We start from the raw sequence: 15,255 nt of genomic DNA, 5'->3' as shown, positions 1-15,255 counted from the left end.
CGTCGTTGTTAAAATTGTGTGAAAATGCTTTAAAGTTTAAACGCATAGGCTACGCAGCACTATTTTTTTGTTATCCGTTTAACCGACAAAAAAATACGGATATCGGATAGTAAAAAAGCTCTTCGGTTAATCGGTTAACCAGTTATCCGGATAATTCAATCCTACTTTAATGGTGTATAATGTGTCTCAATGTTGTAACCACCAGGGGCGGCTCGTGCTAGGGTGCTGCGGAGCTGCAGCACCCCCTAGATTTTTTCACCTAATATTCCTACCACAACAATACAGATAACTTTCATGATACTTATTTTTTATTCTTAAGTATAGTCTTTATAAGTATAATTTTCGCCTTGATCGGCATTTTTTTCATTAAAAAAAAATTATGACATTAATATGTTATCTCTGGTGGAACTGCAGCTCCAGTTTCATGACGAATCGTGACGTTTCATGACGTTTTGCACTTGTGCGCATGCGCACTTGGAAAAGCTACATGCCGGGCGAAATAGGCGACAGGGTGCTGCTGCTCGCGCAGCTCCAACAATCACGTAGCGTGTGAACCGGCCGCTGTAGTTGTGTTGTCTGTTCCGGGTTTATATTGTGCTCCAAAACCAAACCCGTTTGCTATATTCTAAGTTCGACCATAGATACTACATACACAAGATTTTTTTTTTTTTTTTTTTTTATTGCGCATAAACATCACGACAAAAAGACGATTATAACGAGCAAACACATATAGCCATTAGCGCAGGTGGGCATTCCACTTCACTCTATATTTCCACATAGTATCATTTTTTCGAGAAACAAATTTTTCATTGCACTTACAACGTTTCATCTCATAAACAAACATTTCCACCTTTGGCCTCAGTTTTTGAATCTTGCTTTTGTAAATAACAAATCTAGCAATCAAAAGCAAGCAGTTAATCAAGTTCAAAAAACCTTTTTCAAAGCATTCAGTCTGGATTCCAAAGAGTTTTATACAATTGTTAAGGTCGATTCGATTACATATGGCACTGTCAATCCAGGCACTTACGCTTTCCCAGTATACCTGGACATGAATACAATCACAAAATAAATGGTACATGGTTTCTCTGCACACACCACAAAATGTGCACACATCAGCCTCCGCAATCCCAAATCCATAAAGCCTATCGTTTAGAACAATGGCTCTTAAGTTGAATTTAATTTGGAAGGAGCGCAGTCTAGTTTCCATTGTACATTCGTGCAAGTTTTTGTAGATATCTGGCCAGTTTAGGGGCGCCCCTTGTAGAATTAGTTCCCATTTTTGTTGCTGCTTGATCGGTTGCTGTTTATTACCCGAAGCAAAGAACTCGTACGCATTTTTGGCTGTGGATAATTTGTCTTTTATTCCTGTCCGTATTTTGTCCAGGACTGTTTCTCTGTCTGGTTTGTCAGGTGTGTATGCTTCCCAAGCTGTTGGAATTGCCGCAATAAGGCACTGGTAGTTTGCATGGTTTTGATTGTTGTTTATCAATTGGTAATTTTCGCAAACGCTTTTGAAGCTGCGATAGTCTAAATTGTTGTCTATAATTTGTTGGTACTTTAGTATACCAGCGTTTATAAAACTTTCGAAGGCGATGGGTTTTCGTTTGAATAATACTTTGTTGTTTACCCAGATACCGTAGTTATAAACTGTGTTCTGCTTCCAAAATTGGGTTACACATTCCTTCCATAGGTCAATCGATGACCAGAATGTCGAGAGGGGAGTTAGTTTAGTGACCTCTTTGTGCGAGAGTTTTAAATTGGTGGCTGCAATGCAGATCATGGCGTTTAGTGAAGTAATACTAGTTTCAATTGTTTTCCAATAAGAAACATAGTCAGCATCAAACAGTTTTCGTATCCAGGAGAAACGAAGTGATTTTGCATAGGCTTCTAGATACTACATACACAAGATGGCAAGCGCATTGATATTGAGTTGGCACGTAGCGCCGCTAGTGGTAGCGGTACAGTTTAGCGTTGTCTGTTCCTCCTGGCTACTGAGTAGATTGATTTAGATCGGTCGCAACTGTTTTAATTCGGCTATAAAATGTCAACCACTTCATCTGCCGCTTTTGTGAATCTTAATTTGTTTGAAACTAACCTTTATGAAGCATCAAAGACGTGTTTTATATCTTATATAAGTAATACTTAGAGAAAGTAATCACCCAGAATGAACTGATTTTAATCTTAGTCAAGAATTACAGCTCTACACTTGGAAAAAAATACTTTTGCTGCTGTTTCCTGTAATACTTAGTCAAGTTTTAGTTAGTGTTTGAACAGCAAGGAAAAAACGTTTTACATTTCATGACAGATCAGCAATACATGCAAGACACAACAAAACTGGATATTATCATATTACTGGACCTGCTGGTAATTTTTGTTTTATATTTATTTTTTTACCAGAAGATCTAAGGAAGGTAATCTTTGTATTGAAATACTAAGTAAATTCATTTCAGAGTTTGAAGACACAGCAACTCAGAGTAAGGATCAGTTTTAAAACAAGGTGGAAATTGACAAAAAACGGGAACACACCGACAGTGCAATTTTTGTGAAAATTACAGCTTACAAAGTATGCATAGTTTTTTTGGCATTCCCTTTAAACACACAAAATTATCCTTATTATTGCTAAACAAATTTAGTAAAATTAGATTTTTAGTCATTTTTGCTTCTCGCTTCTGCATGTTAACCTATGTGTGACAAAAACAGTAATATGCTATTTTGTTTATTACACAGAATGAGAAATGGAAGTAAACAATAAAAAAGCTCTTTAAATCAAACAGGATTTGGCCAGCATACAGAAGCAGCAAAACTTTCTGGGATCCCAGTGCAACTTGTATGATACCATCTCCAGCATCTGTCACATCCACACTGCAAAAAGTGGTACACACTTACTATAATTTTTAAAAATAAGCACATTGGTTACATGTATATCCAGTACCTGACCCCAAGAAACTAATAATAATAATGTCTGGTTACTGACAGTTTTCAATATATTGATGATCATTACATTGTACTTATAACACCTCCAAGTAGTGGTGATGATGGCAGTAATGTAGTTTTTTAACCTTACATATATATGTGTAAAAATACGCTCAAGTTTATCTTACAGATGTCAAGTTGTTAGCAATTATTAATGGCAATGACACGCCTTTAAAAAATACCTTGATTATTTAGAATGTTTTGTAAAAGCATCTTCTTGCTATTTGCAGGCTCCACGAAATACTTGGAAAGTACATTTCCATTGGCTTGCTAGAATCCAACTTTGTGGCTTTAATTCAAACATTCAGCAATCTGAAACAACATAATTAATGACAGCATTGAACTTCGGGGCACCTGCAATACACTTTGTTTTGTGTAAATATCTTACCTCTTAATTCCACAATATCAAGGGGAAGACTTCATCAAATGGTTCATCAAGTCATGGAAATTTAGCTCTTTATTTTGTTGGAAAGTTCCAGGGTTGACAAATGACACACTTCTTATAGATTGTTAATAACTTTTTTGCAGATTATCATTAGGGTGATTATTTTTTGATTTCTTTAAAAAAAATTCAAAAATTCAAAAATTTTTTAGAAAAGGTCAAAAATTGTCAAAATTGTTTACATAGTCAATTGAAAAACATATAGTCTAATTAGCAATATATACATTAAATAATCTTCTCCCATAAAAACCCAATCTATGTGCAACCCATGTTTTTCTTAAGTAAATCTGTGTATGGCACATTATGTGTAACATTACTTTATTAAAGTGCAGCATAGGTTTAACAATAGGCAACATAGGTTACCGTTAAACAATGTGCAACCTACAAGTTTAACAATATGACAAAATCTCTAAATCTGTCGGCAAACAACAAATTGACATAATTTCTTACATTGGTGGAAGAATTTTGAGAAAACTTTATCACCAAACCAATATTCAACTGAAAGATTTGTTTTAAATCCAATTTATATAACCATATTTTTCCATTAGTACACGTTGAAGGCAATTCATAAAGACACTGAGCAGTGGCAAGCTTCCTGCAAAATATCAAGAGAGAAATCATGGTGGTTTATGGTCAGCTTGTTGCAGCCTTGTCAAACTTTTACAAGAAACACAGCAATTTTTAAACAGATGTTTTTCTAAAAATAGTAATTTAAACAGATAGGTAATTTATACAATAATTTAACATTGGGACTTTTTAGTTGATGCATTTTAATTGCAAAAACAACAACAATTTTAATCAGCACAAGATTATGCTAAACACAAAAATTTACATCTTCTTATCAGAAAAAAAGCAATTCTTGACAAAATAAAGAATGCTGCAAAACAACATGTAGAAAATATATTTGTCAGTTATTTCACAACTGAATGCACACAATTTAATAAGTTAAAAACTGATAATTTACGCAAAACGTCGTGAAAAAAATCTCTAATCCTCTCGCAAATGGAAATCTGTTTTAGGAATATAGACTTTTTATTCACTGCAATGAAGAATTTGAAACAGTTTTAGTTGGTTATTACCGCGCTATAGTTGTTGTCACTGTATTATACTACATTACACGATACAATAAGCATAAAATTTGACTGAAACAAACTTTATTTAACTAAAGCTACACTAAGCTGTCTGCAAAATCTCGACAAGTGTACCGCTACCACTAGCGGCGCATAGTGACAACTCAATATCTAATTGGTTCACAGAGAAACATAGAAATTTGCTTTATATCTTGGGTATGCAGTATCTATGGTTCGACACCATCATCATTTCGCCGAAATGAAAAGTGCGAGAATTGTTAATAAGCGTTACGCACCACTGCGTGTAGTTTCCAAAAATTTTTTTTTATTTTCATTTTTTTTAAAACCATAAAACGTGGTCAATGCAGGTACAAATCGACATTTTGAGGTCTGGGAGAAAAACGATCAGCTTGTAAAATCACATTTCAGGTTTCAAACAGTACTTGGCCGGTCACGTCTAAAACTGCGGGCCCACTTGGATCACTTGGCCCGCCTCATGCAATTGGAAAACTGCGGGCCCGCTTCTTGCAAGTATAAAAACTGTAGCCCCACTATATATCCAGTGCTTGGCCCGCCTCTCGTATCGAAAAACCGCGGGCCCACTATATCCTGTGCTTGTCGCGTCTATCGCAAGGAAAAACTGCGGGCCCACTACAACCATTGCTTGCCGTTCAGATCTTGTCGAAATCAAAATTTAATGACATGTGACAGGCGTGCCCACGGCTTTATAAAGCCGGCCGCAGTTTTTATACTTTCATGAAGCGGATCAAGCGGGTCAAGTGGGCCAAGTGGGCCCGCAGTTTTAGACGTGACCCGTATTTGGCAACGAAATTACTTTTACCGATATGCTCGCAAATGTCGCTCACACCTAAACGCATGTACAGTATAGGGCAGAACAAAAAAGAAATACATTCCGCGCCTAATATTTTTCTATAAATTGGCACAGATGTGTGTCAGAGCAAGTAGTTTCAACTCGTAAAGCCCAAATGTTGTAAAATTCTGAGCGACGACCCTGCTCGCTAGAATTGTACCAGACAAGATTGCCTTCAGAGTCCTTTATCTGCTACATTTAATTAGCCGGTATTGGTTGCAAGCCACTACACCACGTCAATTCCGGCAATTGTAGTGGTTTTATTTTACAGATAAAATCCTCATTTTGGCCAAAACAAAACGAGGCAAAAAAACTGTTATTACGAACAGAATAAACCCAATAATTACAATAATTAAACATTACTCGTTTGTTAGTGATGCAAATGACTTTTGTACAATCAGTTTTAACCTTTTCTGGATTTAGGTGAGGTTTATTATATTTGATCTTGATCGCATCCAATTTTACTGCTTGCATCGTGGTATGTTAAACTGTCAGTTTTCATCACAAAATATGTGATTGCTTCCATATTTAAAACATGGGTTAAGAAAAAAGGTATATCTAAGGTTTTAGTGTACAATAACTTGTCAAGTACGGATTGCTTAACAACAAACTGAGGTCTTATGCGTCTTCCCTGGAACGTTTGCCGAATGACTTGATCCCCAATCAGTTGTTGTCGCAGACGAAGGTCGCAAAAGTAATAGTCAATAAATCGCAATAGATCTGTCATGCAATTTGGAGTCAAACTGGTTTTATCTATTGTAAATTGTGCATTGTAACCTCTCAAACGCTGTCTGTATCCCTTACTAAATAAACACAAACGATAACAATCAGGTCTGCTTCGGGCCTGTTCGGGTGTTGTGGAAATTAGATCTGATATATTGTTGGTAATATATTCATAAACTACTTTTTGTTGCCCAGAAAAACTGTGAAGATCAGAAATTTGAACACCATTTAGCTCCAAATCAGTGTCTTTGTAAATAATTCGTTCCGAAGATTTAATGGCATTTTGGTCAATTCGGCGGCGCTTTCTGCGAACTACCTTCACTGGTTGGTGTTTAGCAACAGGGGTGGTAATAATATCGGTTATAGTTTTTTTGTAGTAAAAAATACAACTTCCAGTTAAAACGCTATTCTGTATATCTGCCCACGTCCTTTGTCTCACTGTATCGTCATTAAACTTCATTGCACCGCATTCATTAAATTTGTAGGCAACGTAGTGACCAGAATCAACATCCAAACCAACATGAACCACAACTGACGCTAAAGTATACGTGACTTTTTTAGTATCAGAGCAAAATGACAACAATCGATCGAGTATTACACGCTTGCAACTCTTCGAACCACCTAAGTTTCTGTGCAACACAATACATAAAATGTCGGAAGCGGATGCAATATGTGAACTAATTTTCTGTTTTTCGTCCTCTTTACAAATTGAACAATAACCAGAAATAACATTTAAAAACTCGGCATCACAATATTCTTTAAGATTGCAGTTGTCTGAAATGCTTTCAAACATCGGCAATGTCAAGACAGACTGCTCATGTGCGGATTTCACGACATTGCCGCAAGTCGTACACTGTTTTGTTGCTTGCAGCAGAAAAGACGAATTTAAACCAAAATCTTTAAAAATAGCGGTAAAATCACACAGCATAAGAAATTCGCTTGCATCCTGGTGTTGCCCAAGAGTCCAATTTAAATGTGTACAAATGTCACGAACCAGTTGCAATGTTACGTTATCCCTTTTTTCAAATAGCCCGCAAATACACTCCGCAATATTTTTTTTCCAATGTATCGCTTGAATTTAAAAAAGTAGGCGCATCAACAATCAGGGACATCACAGCCTGTAAAACGGAGCTAATCCAGCAATTGTTATATGTATTTGGTAGACCACACACAACCAAGTTTTCTTTTTTCAAAAATGTGTTAATTTGTGCATTTAAGCTAAACGACTCTTGAACTAACGCGTTGACAAGCCAAATTCTGTAGCTCATTATGCACTATACTGTACATGCGTTTAGGTGTGAGCGACATTTGCGAGTGTGACCATACATCGGTAAAAGTCATTTCGTTGGCAAATACGAAAAGAGACCATAAATTGGGCTTTACAAGTCGAAACTACTTGCTCTAACACACATCTGTGCCAATTTATAGAAAAATATTAGGCGCGGAATGTATTTTTATTTTGTTCTGAACATTATGCACTATACTGTATATGCGTTTAAGTGTGAGCGACATTTGCGAGTGCGACCATACATCGGTAAAAGTCATTTCGTTGGCAAATACGAAAAGAGACCATAAATTGGGCTTTACGAGTTGAAACTACTTGCTCTAACATACATCTGTGCCAATTTATAGAAAAATATTAGGCGCGGAATGTATTTTTATTTTGTTCTGAACATTATGCACTATACTGTACATGCGTTTAAGTGTGAGCGACATTTGCGACCATACATCGGTAAAAGTCATTTCGTTGGCAAATACGAAAAGAGACCACAAATTGGGCTTTACGAGTCGAAACTACTTGCTCTAACACACATCTGTGCCAATTTATAGAAAAATATTAGGCGCGGAATGTATTTTTATTTTGTTCTAAACATTGGATTTTGTTCTAAACTATGCATTTAATCCAGTGTCACTCATGCGTGACGAGAACAATGAGTTGGCCTTCCTGGTTATAGTGTTCGTTGAATATACCCTATCTACACGTTTGTGTATGGGACGTTTTCTCCCATACCTCACAATGTCGATATTAGTAAAAAAAATTTGGAAACTACACGCAGTGATGCGTAACGCTCATAAACAATTTTTGTACTTCGCATTTCGGCGAAATGATAATGGTGGTTCGACAGTGAGTACAGGCAAATAATTATTTTGCCGTCTTTGAATTTATTTGTTTGAAGGTTAGTCGTGAATTTTTAAGATTACTGTAAGTGGGCTTCAGTTTTTGCGGTTATCATTGAGTTATATAGTGTATCTACCACCTTGAAAAAGAAAAAGGTCATCTAACACTTTGAAAAGTCACGATTAACCTTTATAATAAAACCTGAATAAAAAGTTAAGAAAACTGGAATAAAACATCTGCTATTCCAAATATGTCATGCAGGAATAAGCAACCACAAGAACTACTCAATTTTAGTTTTTAATGCTAACAAAGAAAAAATAGCTTGTGACTGTGAAGTTAAATGCCTCACTGAAATTCAGGCAATATTAAATGCAGAACAAGCAATTGCACAAGCAACAGGAATTTTGAAATACCTTAGTGATGACAACACAAGCAACAGGAATTTTGAAATACCTTAGTGATGACAATTTCAAGTTTTGGTTTCTTATCACACCATGTGGACAGTATTTGCAACCAAGTGCAATCTTGTGTATTGATATAATGGACATGTTATGTTTCTGTAAACAGTAGCTGCTAAATTGCTTCACAGGAAATGGTTCTTAAGAATGAACATTCTACAGGGGAGATAGTAGTGACCACCAAACATATCATGTTGTCAGAAAAGTTACTGAAACTTTTATAGGAAAAGCCAGTTAGCCAGCAATTTCCATGAGTCTCTCAAAGGCAAAACGGTTCTTGTCAACACTGAAAAGGTTGCAAACTTTTCTAAGGAACACCAATATTTCCAAAAAGACTTGCACTTGCAGTGATAGCATAGAAAAAAACAGTTTCTTGGTTGTCATTTGGAAATCAAGGAAGAAGTTATCAATTATTTTGCTTAAACTATAGCTTTATGATTCATTTTGGTTGTAAAATAGAAGCACAAGCATGGCGGGAAAAAGAGGGGAAATGGGGATGCTCCATCCCGGGAAATTTTTAGCTCTTTGTGTAAAAGCAAACACAAAAGTCGAATATAGGTTTGGCGGTGAAATAACGCAACAGCGCCAGTCTTTATTACTGGTTACAACCGGCGATGCAACGAACGTGACGTAAGTAAGCCGCTACGACACATAGATCAACACACAAGGTGCTGAGTGTCTTTGTTCGCATTGCGTGTGTGTATGTGCACGAGCACAACAATACGCATTTGTTTTACGACAAGTAGGCCTATACTAGTAATGACGCGAAACAAAAACAAGCAGCAACATGAATGAAAAAACAAAGTTAAATCCAGACGCACAGTAGTAATAGTACACATCGTTGTTACGAATTTTAATCTTTACAAATCAGCTGGAATTTTTTTTAGAACTTGACAGACTAATTATTGAGTTTAAAAATATACTGCATCTCAGTGTTTCGTTTTTTTGAACACTTACGAATAGCGTAGTAGAAAGCAACGAAAGCGCATAAATAAGGTTGGATGACTCTTTGTGTGCGAAAATTGAAACGTTGGAAAGGTGAAATAAGCTGCGTTGGTTTAGTATTCCGGTTGCGTATAACAATTTGGGGGATTTACCGAAAAATGGCGGAAAATTTTGGTGGCTTCCCGGGAAATTTGCATTTTTTCTAGCCCTGAGCACAAGGTTTAATAATATGATTTAAGTGTGAGTGTTGTAATTTTCAAAGCTTGCAGAGTTTTGTACTTAAAAAAGGAATTATAAGCTATATGCCACCAAATAAAGCAGCAAGTTTAGCAGTTAAGAAACTTACAAACAGTTAATAGTTGTACACAAAAATTAAGAAAAAATGTTTAATGAACAAGTTCTGACACAAATGTAATGTGGTTGTTGAATTTGTCAGTTATGATACAAATAAAAAGCTTTATGACTATTTTTGTGTGGCAATTATAATCTGTGACGTGTCATAGAATATGTTGAAAATGCTGACTGTGGCTTTAAGGTACTTAAATGATACATGACCATAATAATGACTGAATAGCAAGTGTGTTAGTTAGTAGTCCTTGTTATAACCAGTTTTACTTAAATGTTGTCCAACTGAAATATTTCGACCTTTTTCGACTCATTTATTAATATTTTTTTCTTTATACTGTCGTTGTGTTTTACCGTATTTACAACCGCTTTGTTTCGAGTCTGTTTCACGTGTGTTTTTGTGCCACATTATTACTGCATGTTATTGAGTTTGGCCCGTCGCTGTGCAAGTAAACAAAATTCCCGAATGAAACCGTCTGCTGTTTACACTCGTGTACATTATTGCGTAACAACCATTACGTCACAATGGAGTTGCTAATTAAGATTTGTATTACTTGTTTTTCTACTCAAAACAATGACTAGAAAACTAGAAATGTGGCTTTTCTATATATTGCCAACTTATATTTGTTCAAGAAAGGCTAAAAATTGGAGCAGCACACCCAGAAATTTTAGGCACGAGCCGCCACTGGTAACCACGTCACTACAAATTAAAGAGGTATACCACCGTCCTTAACCTCCCAAGCTCCAGAGCTTGTCAGGACCGGAGTCCAGGAAACTCCACACAAATGTCTTGCACTTCGGTTCGTTTGTTTATTACTTCTGAAAGGCACCAAGAAGAAATAGAGGGATAGATAGAGATGAACCAGTGCGGTGTTATACATATACCCCAAGTAAAGGCGTAAATCGCATACAGGTGCTCTTGCACAATTACCACACAAAGCAGCGTCCAACCACAGCACAGGACAAAGCACAAAGTTAAATTGCGTAACCACCATATTACAAAGTCGCATCTACATCCTAATTAACTGCGACAGGAAATATTTCAAAGTTCAAACAATACAGTTGAATAAAACCTTTGCAATCTTTGACCTCCTTGCGAATTTTGAGCTTGCAAGTTAAAACGAGTTAATTACATAAGCTACAATTTCGAAATTTGCACAAATTATACCGCATCCGCTATAGTACACCACGTTCTCTTTCTGCCTTCAGTTTGTCCAAGCATACTTGAAAGAACCTTTGCCCATCTAAAAACAGTATTTAATCATATTTAAGAGAATCATTTCTAAAAAAAAATGTTTTTTTTTGAAAATTATGCTCTTTCTCGACAGCAAAAACTTACAGCTGTCTTATACAATTAGCTTGCGTTTCATATTCTTTTTTTTTCGAAAGTCAATATGTCAAAGAAACTGAGGGTTTGGTATGCGGTAGTTGCACAATGATCAATTACCAACGTATGGCAGCTAATTGTTATGCGCAAGTTCAATAAATGTTGTAAGATGTTGATGTAATAAGAATAGGCTACAGTAGTTTTTTAAATCTTAATTAAATGCTGTTTGGAGTAAATGGTACTTCCTATCAACCAGTAATGCCACTGAACTATCCTTTTAAGTCAAAAAATACCGGGATTGTAAAAATAACATATAACTTTGTAGAAAGTTGAACAATTTATCCTTAAAACTTTGGCCACTGTGAACACATTATTGCTACTTAATATTAACTCACCTCCTGGGCTTCCTTCTCAAATTTTTCAATTGCTCTTTTATCAATTCCTCCACATTTGTGAATTAAACGACCAGTGGTGGTCGATTTTCCGGAATCGACATGTCCAATGACAACAATGTTAATATGTGCTATTTCTTTTGCCATTGTGTCGAATTTTAATCAACTGCTTGGCTGAAGTTGAACTGGTTTTGGCTACAACAATTGTAATAAGTTAAGAATAACTACGTATGAAGCGAGGTTCTTAAGTCGCCAAATGGCGATTTGGTGATTATTCACCAAAGTTGTTTATAACTACGCATTTATGAAATAATAAATTCGACGTGCAACACAGAACAACACCAAGGTTTACTCGACAAAAGCCCGATTATGACAGATACAAAATAAAGCAACCACTTGCCAACGAGTCGTGAAACGAAAGGATCGCACGAAGTTCAACTTCAAACACGTGATACACATAAGAGCGAAAGAAAAAAGGAAAATGTGTTTGTTCTTTTATAAGCAGTTGCGCAAAGCGGAGATGATGCAACCTTGCCCACGTTGCAAATTGGCAATCGCTGCCTTCTGACGTCAATAATCTTGTGATTTTTATGGATTAAAACAGTTACTCACGATCGGAATCCAGAATATTAGCATGAAGCCCAGTGGACACATAAATAAATTATCTAAATAAAAGTTGCTAGTTTTAAAAATTGATCCTTAAAAGATCGGAGCAGAAGAGTATAACGGAACAAAAAAGTAAATCATAATAAAAAAATAGGCGCCGAGTTTCACAAAAAATGCAAGGTGGCGGCCGTAAAATATGACGTCACTTGATGAGACGTCACTGACACGGCAACCACAAGACAAACTCAAAGCCACCGCCACCGCCTACTAGGCGCCTATGGCTCCCACGATGTTGTGCCCAGGAAGTATAAACCGCGTTTGTCATATGCGTTTAAGGTTTGGTTCGCTACGGGTTCACTATTTATTGTCTTTAAATGTTTGGGTTCGTTTCAGTTTTTTTTTTAAAAGTACATTTTCTGGTTTTGTTTCGATTCGGGCAAATCATCCGGTAGGAACCGGTTTTCAGTTTTTAAACCGCTTAATTAAGATTCCGTTTGCTTAATTTTTGTTTCTCTGAATTAAAGCGCTTAAACCAGTTCACTGGTTAGAGTTCAGTTTCTGTTCCACTTCCTGCTTGTGTCATCTGTTTAATTTGACAAATGACAAATGTTATGCGACGTAATAGCCGAAAATAATTGTTGTTTGGTTAAGAGTTGTAAACACCTCGAAGAGATATTTTTTTCTTCAGAGCAAAAGCCAAAAAACGTTGTTTCGGATAAACTGCAACGAAATAAAAATATCGGAACCGGAAAGAAATAAACAAATTTTATTGCTTTACAAACCTAACTAACAACTGTGTTTCATACGTATTGTCGAGGGCCAGGTGAAAAAGTTGTAATTTGATGGCCCTCGGACTAAAGTAAATTATAACTGGTATTGGCTCCCAGAGTAGCCTATACATAAAACAGAAAAGTGCAACAAATTATTAACCCAACACTAACAATAATGATGTGGAAACATGACAACCCAAATATTTCCTACATGCACATACCCTAAAAATAGCCCGAACTTGCTGATCTGTAGGAGAACACGATACTTTCGGTCGAATAGTTTAGTATGTTTTATAAAACTTTTCATCTGGCCATTCTCATTTCGACGGACAAAATCACACATTGTCCGTAATGTTATAAATAAAGCCGATTTAAAATTATAAAACTTCCTTAAATGTGTCGACATTACCATGTTCACAAAAGAACTTCCAGTACAAATTAGTGTTCATCTACCCAAAGAGAACGTAAAATGCAACAAGTTGAATCAAACATGTTTATTTGAATTATTTGATTTATTTGAATTATTTGACTATTTGATTTAAAAGGAAAAAAATTATTTGATCATTTGAATATTTAAAAACCTTTATTTGATAACAGTCCTACAGTTGGGCAGGTCTCTTGTTTGCCCATTCTTGGAAATACCAGCTTCAAATTCTCCAACACCAGCAGCCACAATAAGCACAGCACATTCCGCCTGTTTAGTAACAGTTTTTCTACATCAAAATATTGCAACATTATATATACACAATCAGCATGAGTACATTTGCTGTGAGGTTCCTGTAATCACGTTTTTGATGAAATCTCTATGTCCAGGGGCATCAATGATTGTGACCTGATATTTTTCAGTGTTAAGTTTCCACTTGTCAACTGTAAGCTATATCAACTGTAATGTAGTGATCGATTTATATTGTAGGTTTGGTTCGGATATCAATAATTTCTACTATCCGGAAAACGGGTATTTTGAATTTAGATATGCAGTTAAACGGTTAATAGAAAGTCTATTAAAACATCGGCAAACTGTGGCACATATTTTTTATTTTAGTGTTTACAAAAATCAAACATATATCAAAGTTACGCATTAATAACATTCACTGCTTCTGCAGTAGTGTATTTCTAATGAAGCATAATACATCACTTTTTTCTGATTTTGCCTTCCAGCCATTTTTTTGAACAAAAATGGGTCCCAACATTTGTTTTGTCTTTAAAAGTTTTTTTAAAATTCGTATAAATTCAAGTTCAGAATCTATTAATTTATCTTTTCAAATGAACCACCTTACAATGCATGCATTTATTAGTGTTTATGTGTGAAATAATATGACTTCAATTCTATCGTGAATTTTATTATTCGTAATAATTAGGATAAACATTGGTATAATCTATCACTGCACATTAACTGCGTCGTTGCTAAAATCGTGTGAAAATGCTTTAAACGCATACGCAGCACTTTTTTTTCTTATCCGTTTAACCGACAAAAAAATACGGATATCGGATAGTAAAAAAGCTCTTCGGTTAAACGGTTAACCAGTTATCCGGATAATTCAATCCTATTTTAAGGTCTAATGTGTCTCAATGTTGTAACCACGTCACTACAAATTAAAGAGGTATACCACCGTCCTTAACCTCCCAAGCTCCAGAGCTTGTCAGGACCGGAGTCCAGGAAACTCCACACAAATGTCTTGCACTTCGGTTCGTTTGTTTATTACTTCTGAAAGACACCAAGAAGAAATAGAGGGACAGATAGAGATGAACCAGTGCGGTGTTATACATATACTCTGGGTAAAGGCGTTAAATCGCATACACGTGCTCTTGCACAATTACCACACAAAGCAGCGTCCAACCACAAGTTAAATTGCGTAACCACTATATTACAAAGTCGCATCTACATCCTAATTTACTGCGACAGGAAATATTTCAAAGTTCAAGCAATACAGTTGAATAAAACCTTTGCAATCTTTGACCTCCTTGCGAATTTTGAGCTTGCAAGTTAAAACGAGTTAATTACATAAGCTACAATTTCGAAATTTGCACAAATTATACGCAACCGCTATAGTACACCACGTTCTCTTTCTGCCTTCAGTTTGTCCAAGCATACTTGAAAGAACCTTTGCCCATCTAAAAACAGTATTTAATCATATTTAAGAGAATCATTTCTAAAAAAATGTTTTTTTTGAAAATTATGCTCTTTCTCGACAGCAAAAACTTACAGCTGTCTTA

General features: G+C 35.9%; 1 protein-coding gene and 2 long non-coding RNA genes across 5 annotated transcripts; 1 reads left to right on the top strand and 2 right to left on the bottom strand.

Moving 5' to 3' along the window:
- The first annotated feature begins 1,907 nt into the window (after positions 1-1,907).
- On the top strand, positions 1,908-3,355 carry LOC145208461 (uncharacterized). Of its 2 annotated transcripts, none has more exons than XR_013854745.1 (4): positions 1,908-2,364; positions 2,451-2,563; positions 2,728-2,874; positions 3,204-3,355. It is a non-coding gene; the product is annotated as an uncharacterized LOC145208461 (long non-coding RNA). The 2 variants fall into 2 exon arrangements; XR_013854746.1 differs by having other exon boundaries at positions 1,910-2,364; positions 2,775-2,874.
- Positions 2,701-4,700, bottom strand: LOC145208462 (uncharacterized). 2 transcript variants are annotated; one of them, XR_013854748.1, is made up of 4 exons: positions 3,866-4,700; positions 3,362-3,531; positions 3,156-3,285; positions 2,701-2,862 (listed from the first exon to the last, which is right to left on the bottom strand). It is a non-coding gene; the product is annotated as an uncharacterized LOC145208462 (long non-coding RNA). The 2 variants fall into 2 exon arrangements; XR_013854747.1 differs by having other exon boundaries at positions 3,156-3,531.
- A 6,060-nt stretch (positions 4,701-10,760) lies between these two features.
- Positions 10,761-11,943, bottom strand: LOC145208460 (elongation factor 1-alpha 1-like). The gene is given in 3 exon segments (XM_080078924.1): positions 10,761-11,160; positions 11,163-11,190; positions 11,669-11,943. Coding segments are annotated over 3 exon segments (210 nt in total). The 5' UTR covers positions 11,813-11,943; the 3' UTR covers positions 10,761-11,122.
- Positions 11,944-15,255: the final 3,312 nt, after the last annotated feature.

This window comes from Phallusia mammillata, unplaced genomic scaffold, assembly GCF_965637545.1.
Source record: "Phallusia mammillata unplaced genomic scaffold, kaPhaMamm4.hap1.1 HAP1_SCAFFOLD_265, whole genome shotgun sequence".
Classification (NCBI taxonomy): Eukaryota; Metazoa; Chordata; class Ascidiacea; order Phlebobranchia; family Ascidiidae; genus Phallusia; species Phallusia mammillata.
This window is presented reverse-complemented; position numbering and strand designations above follow the sequence as displayed.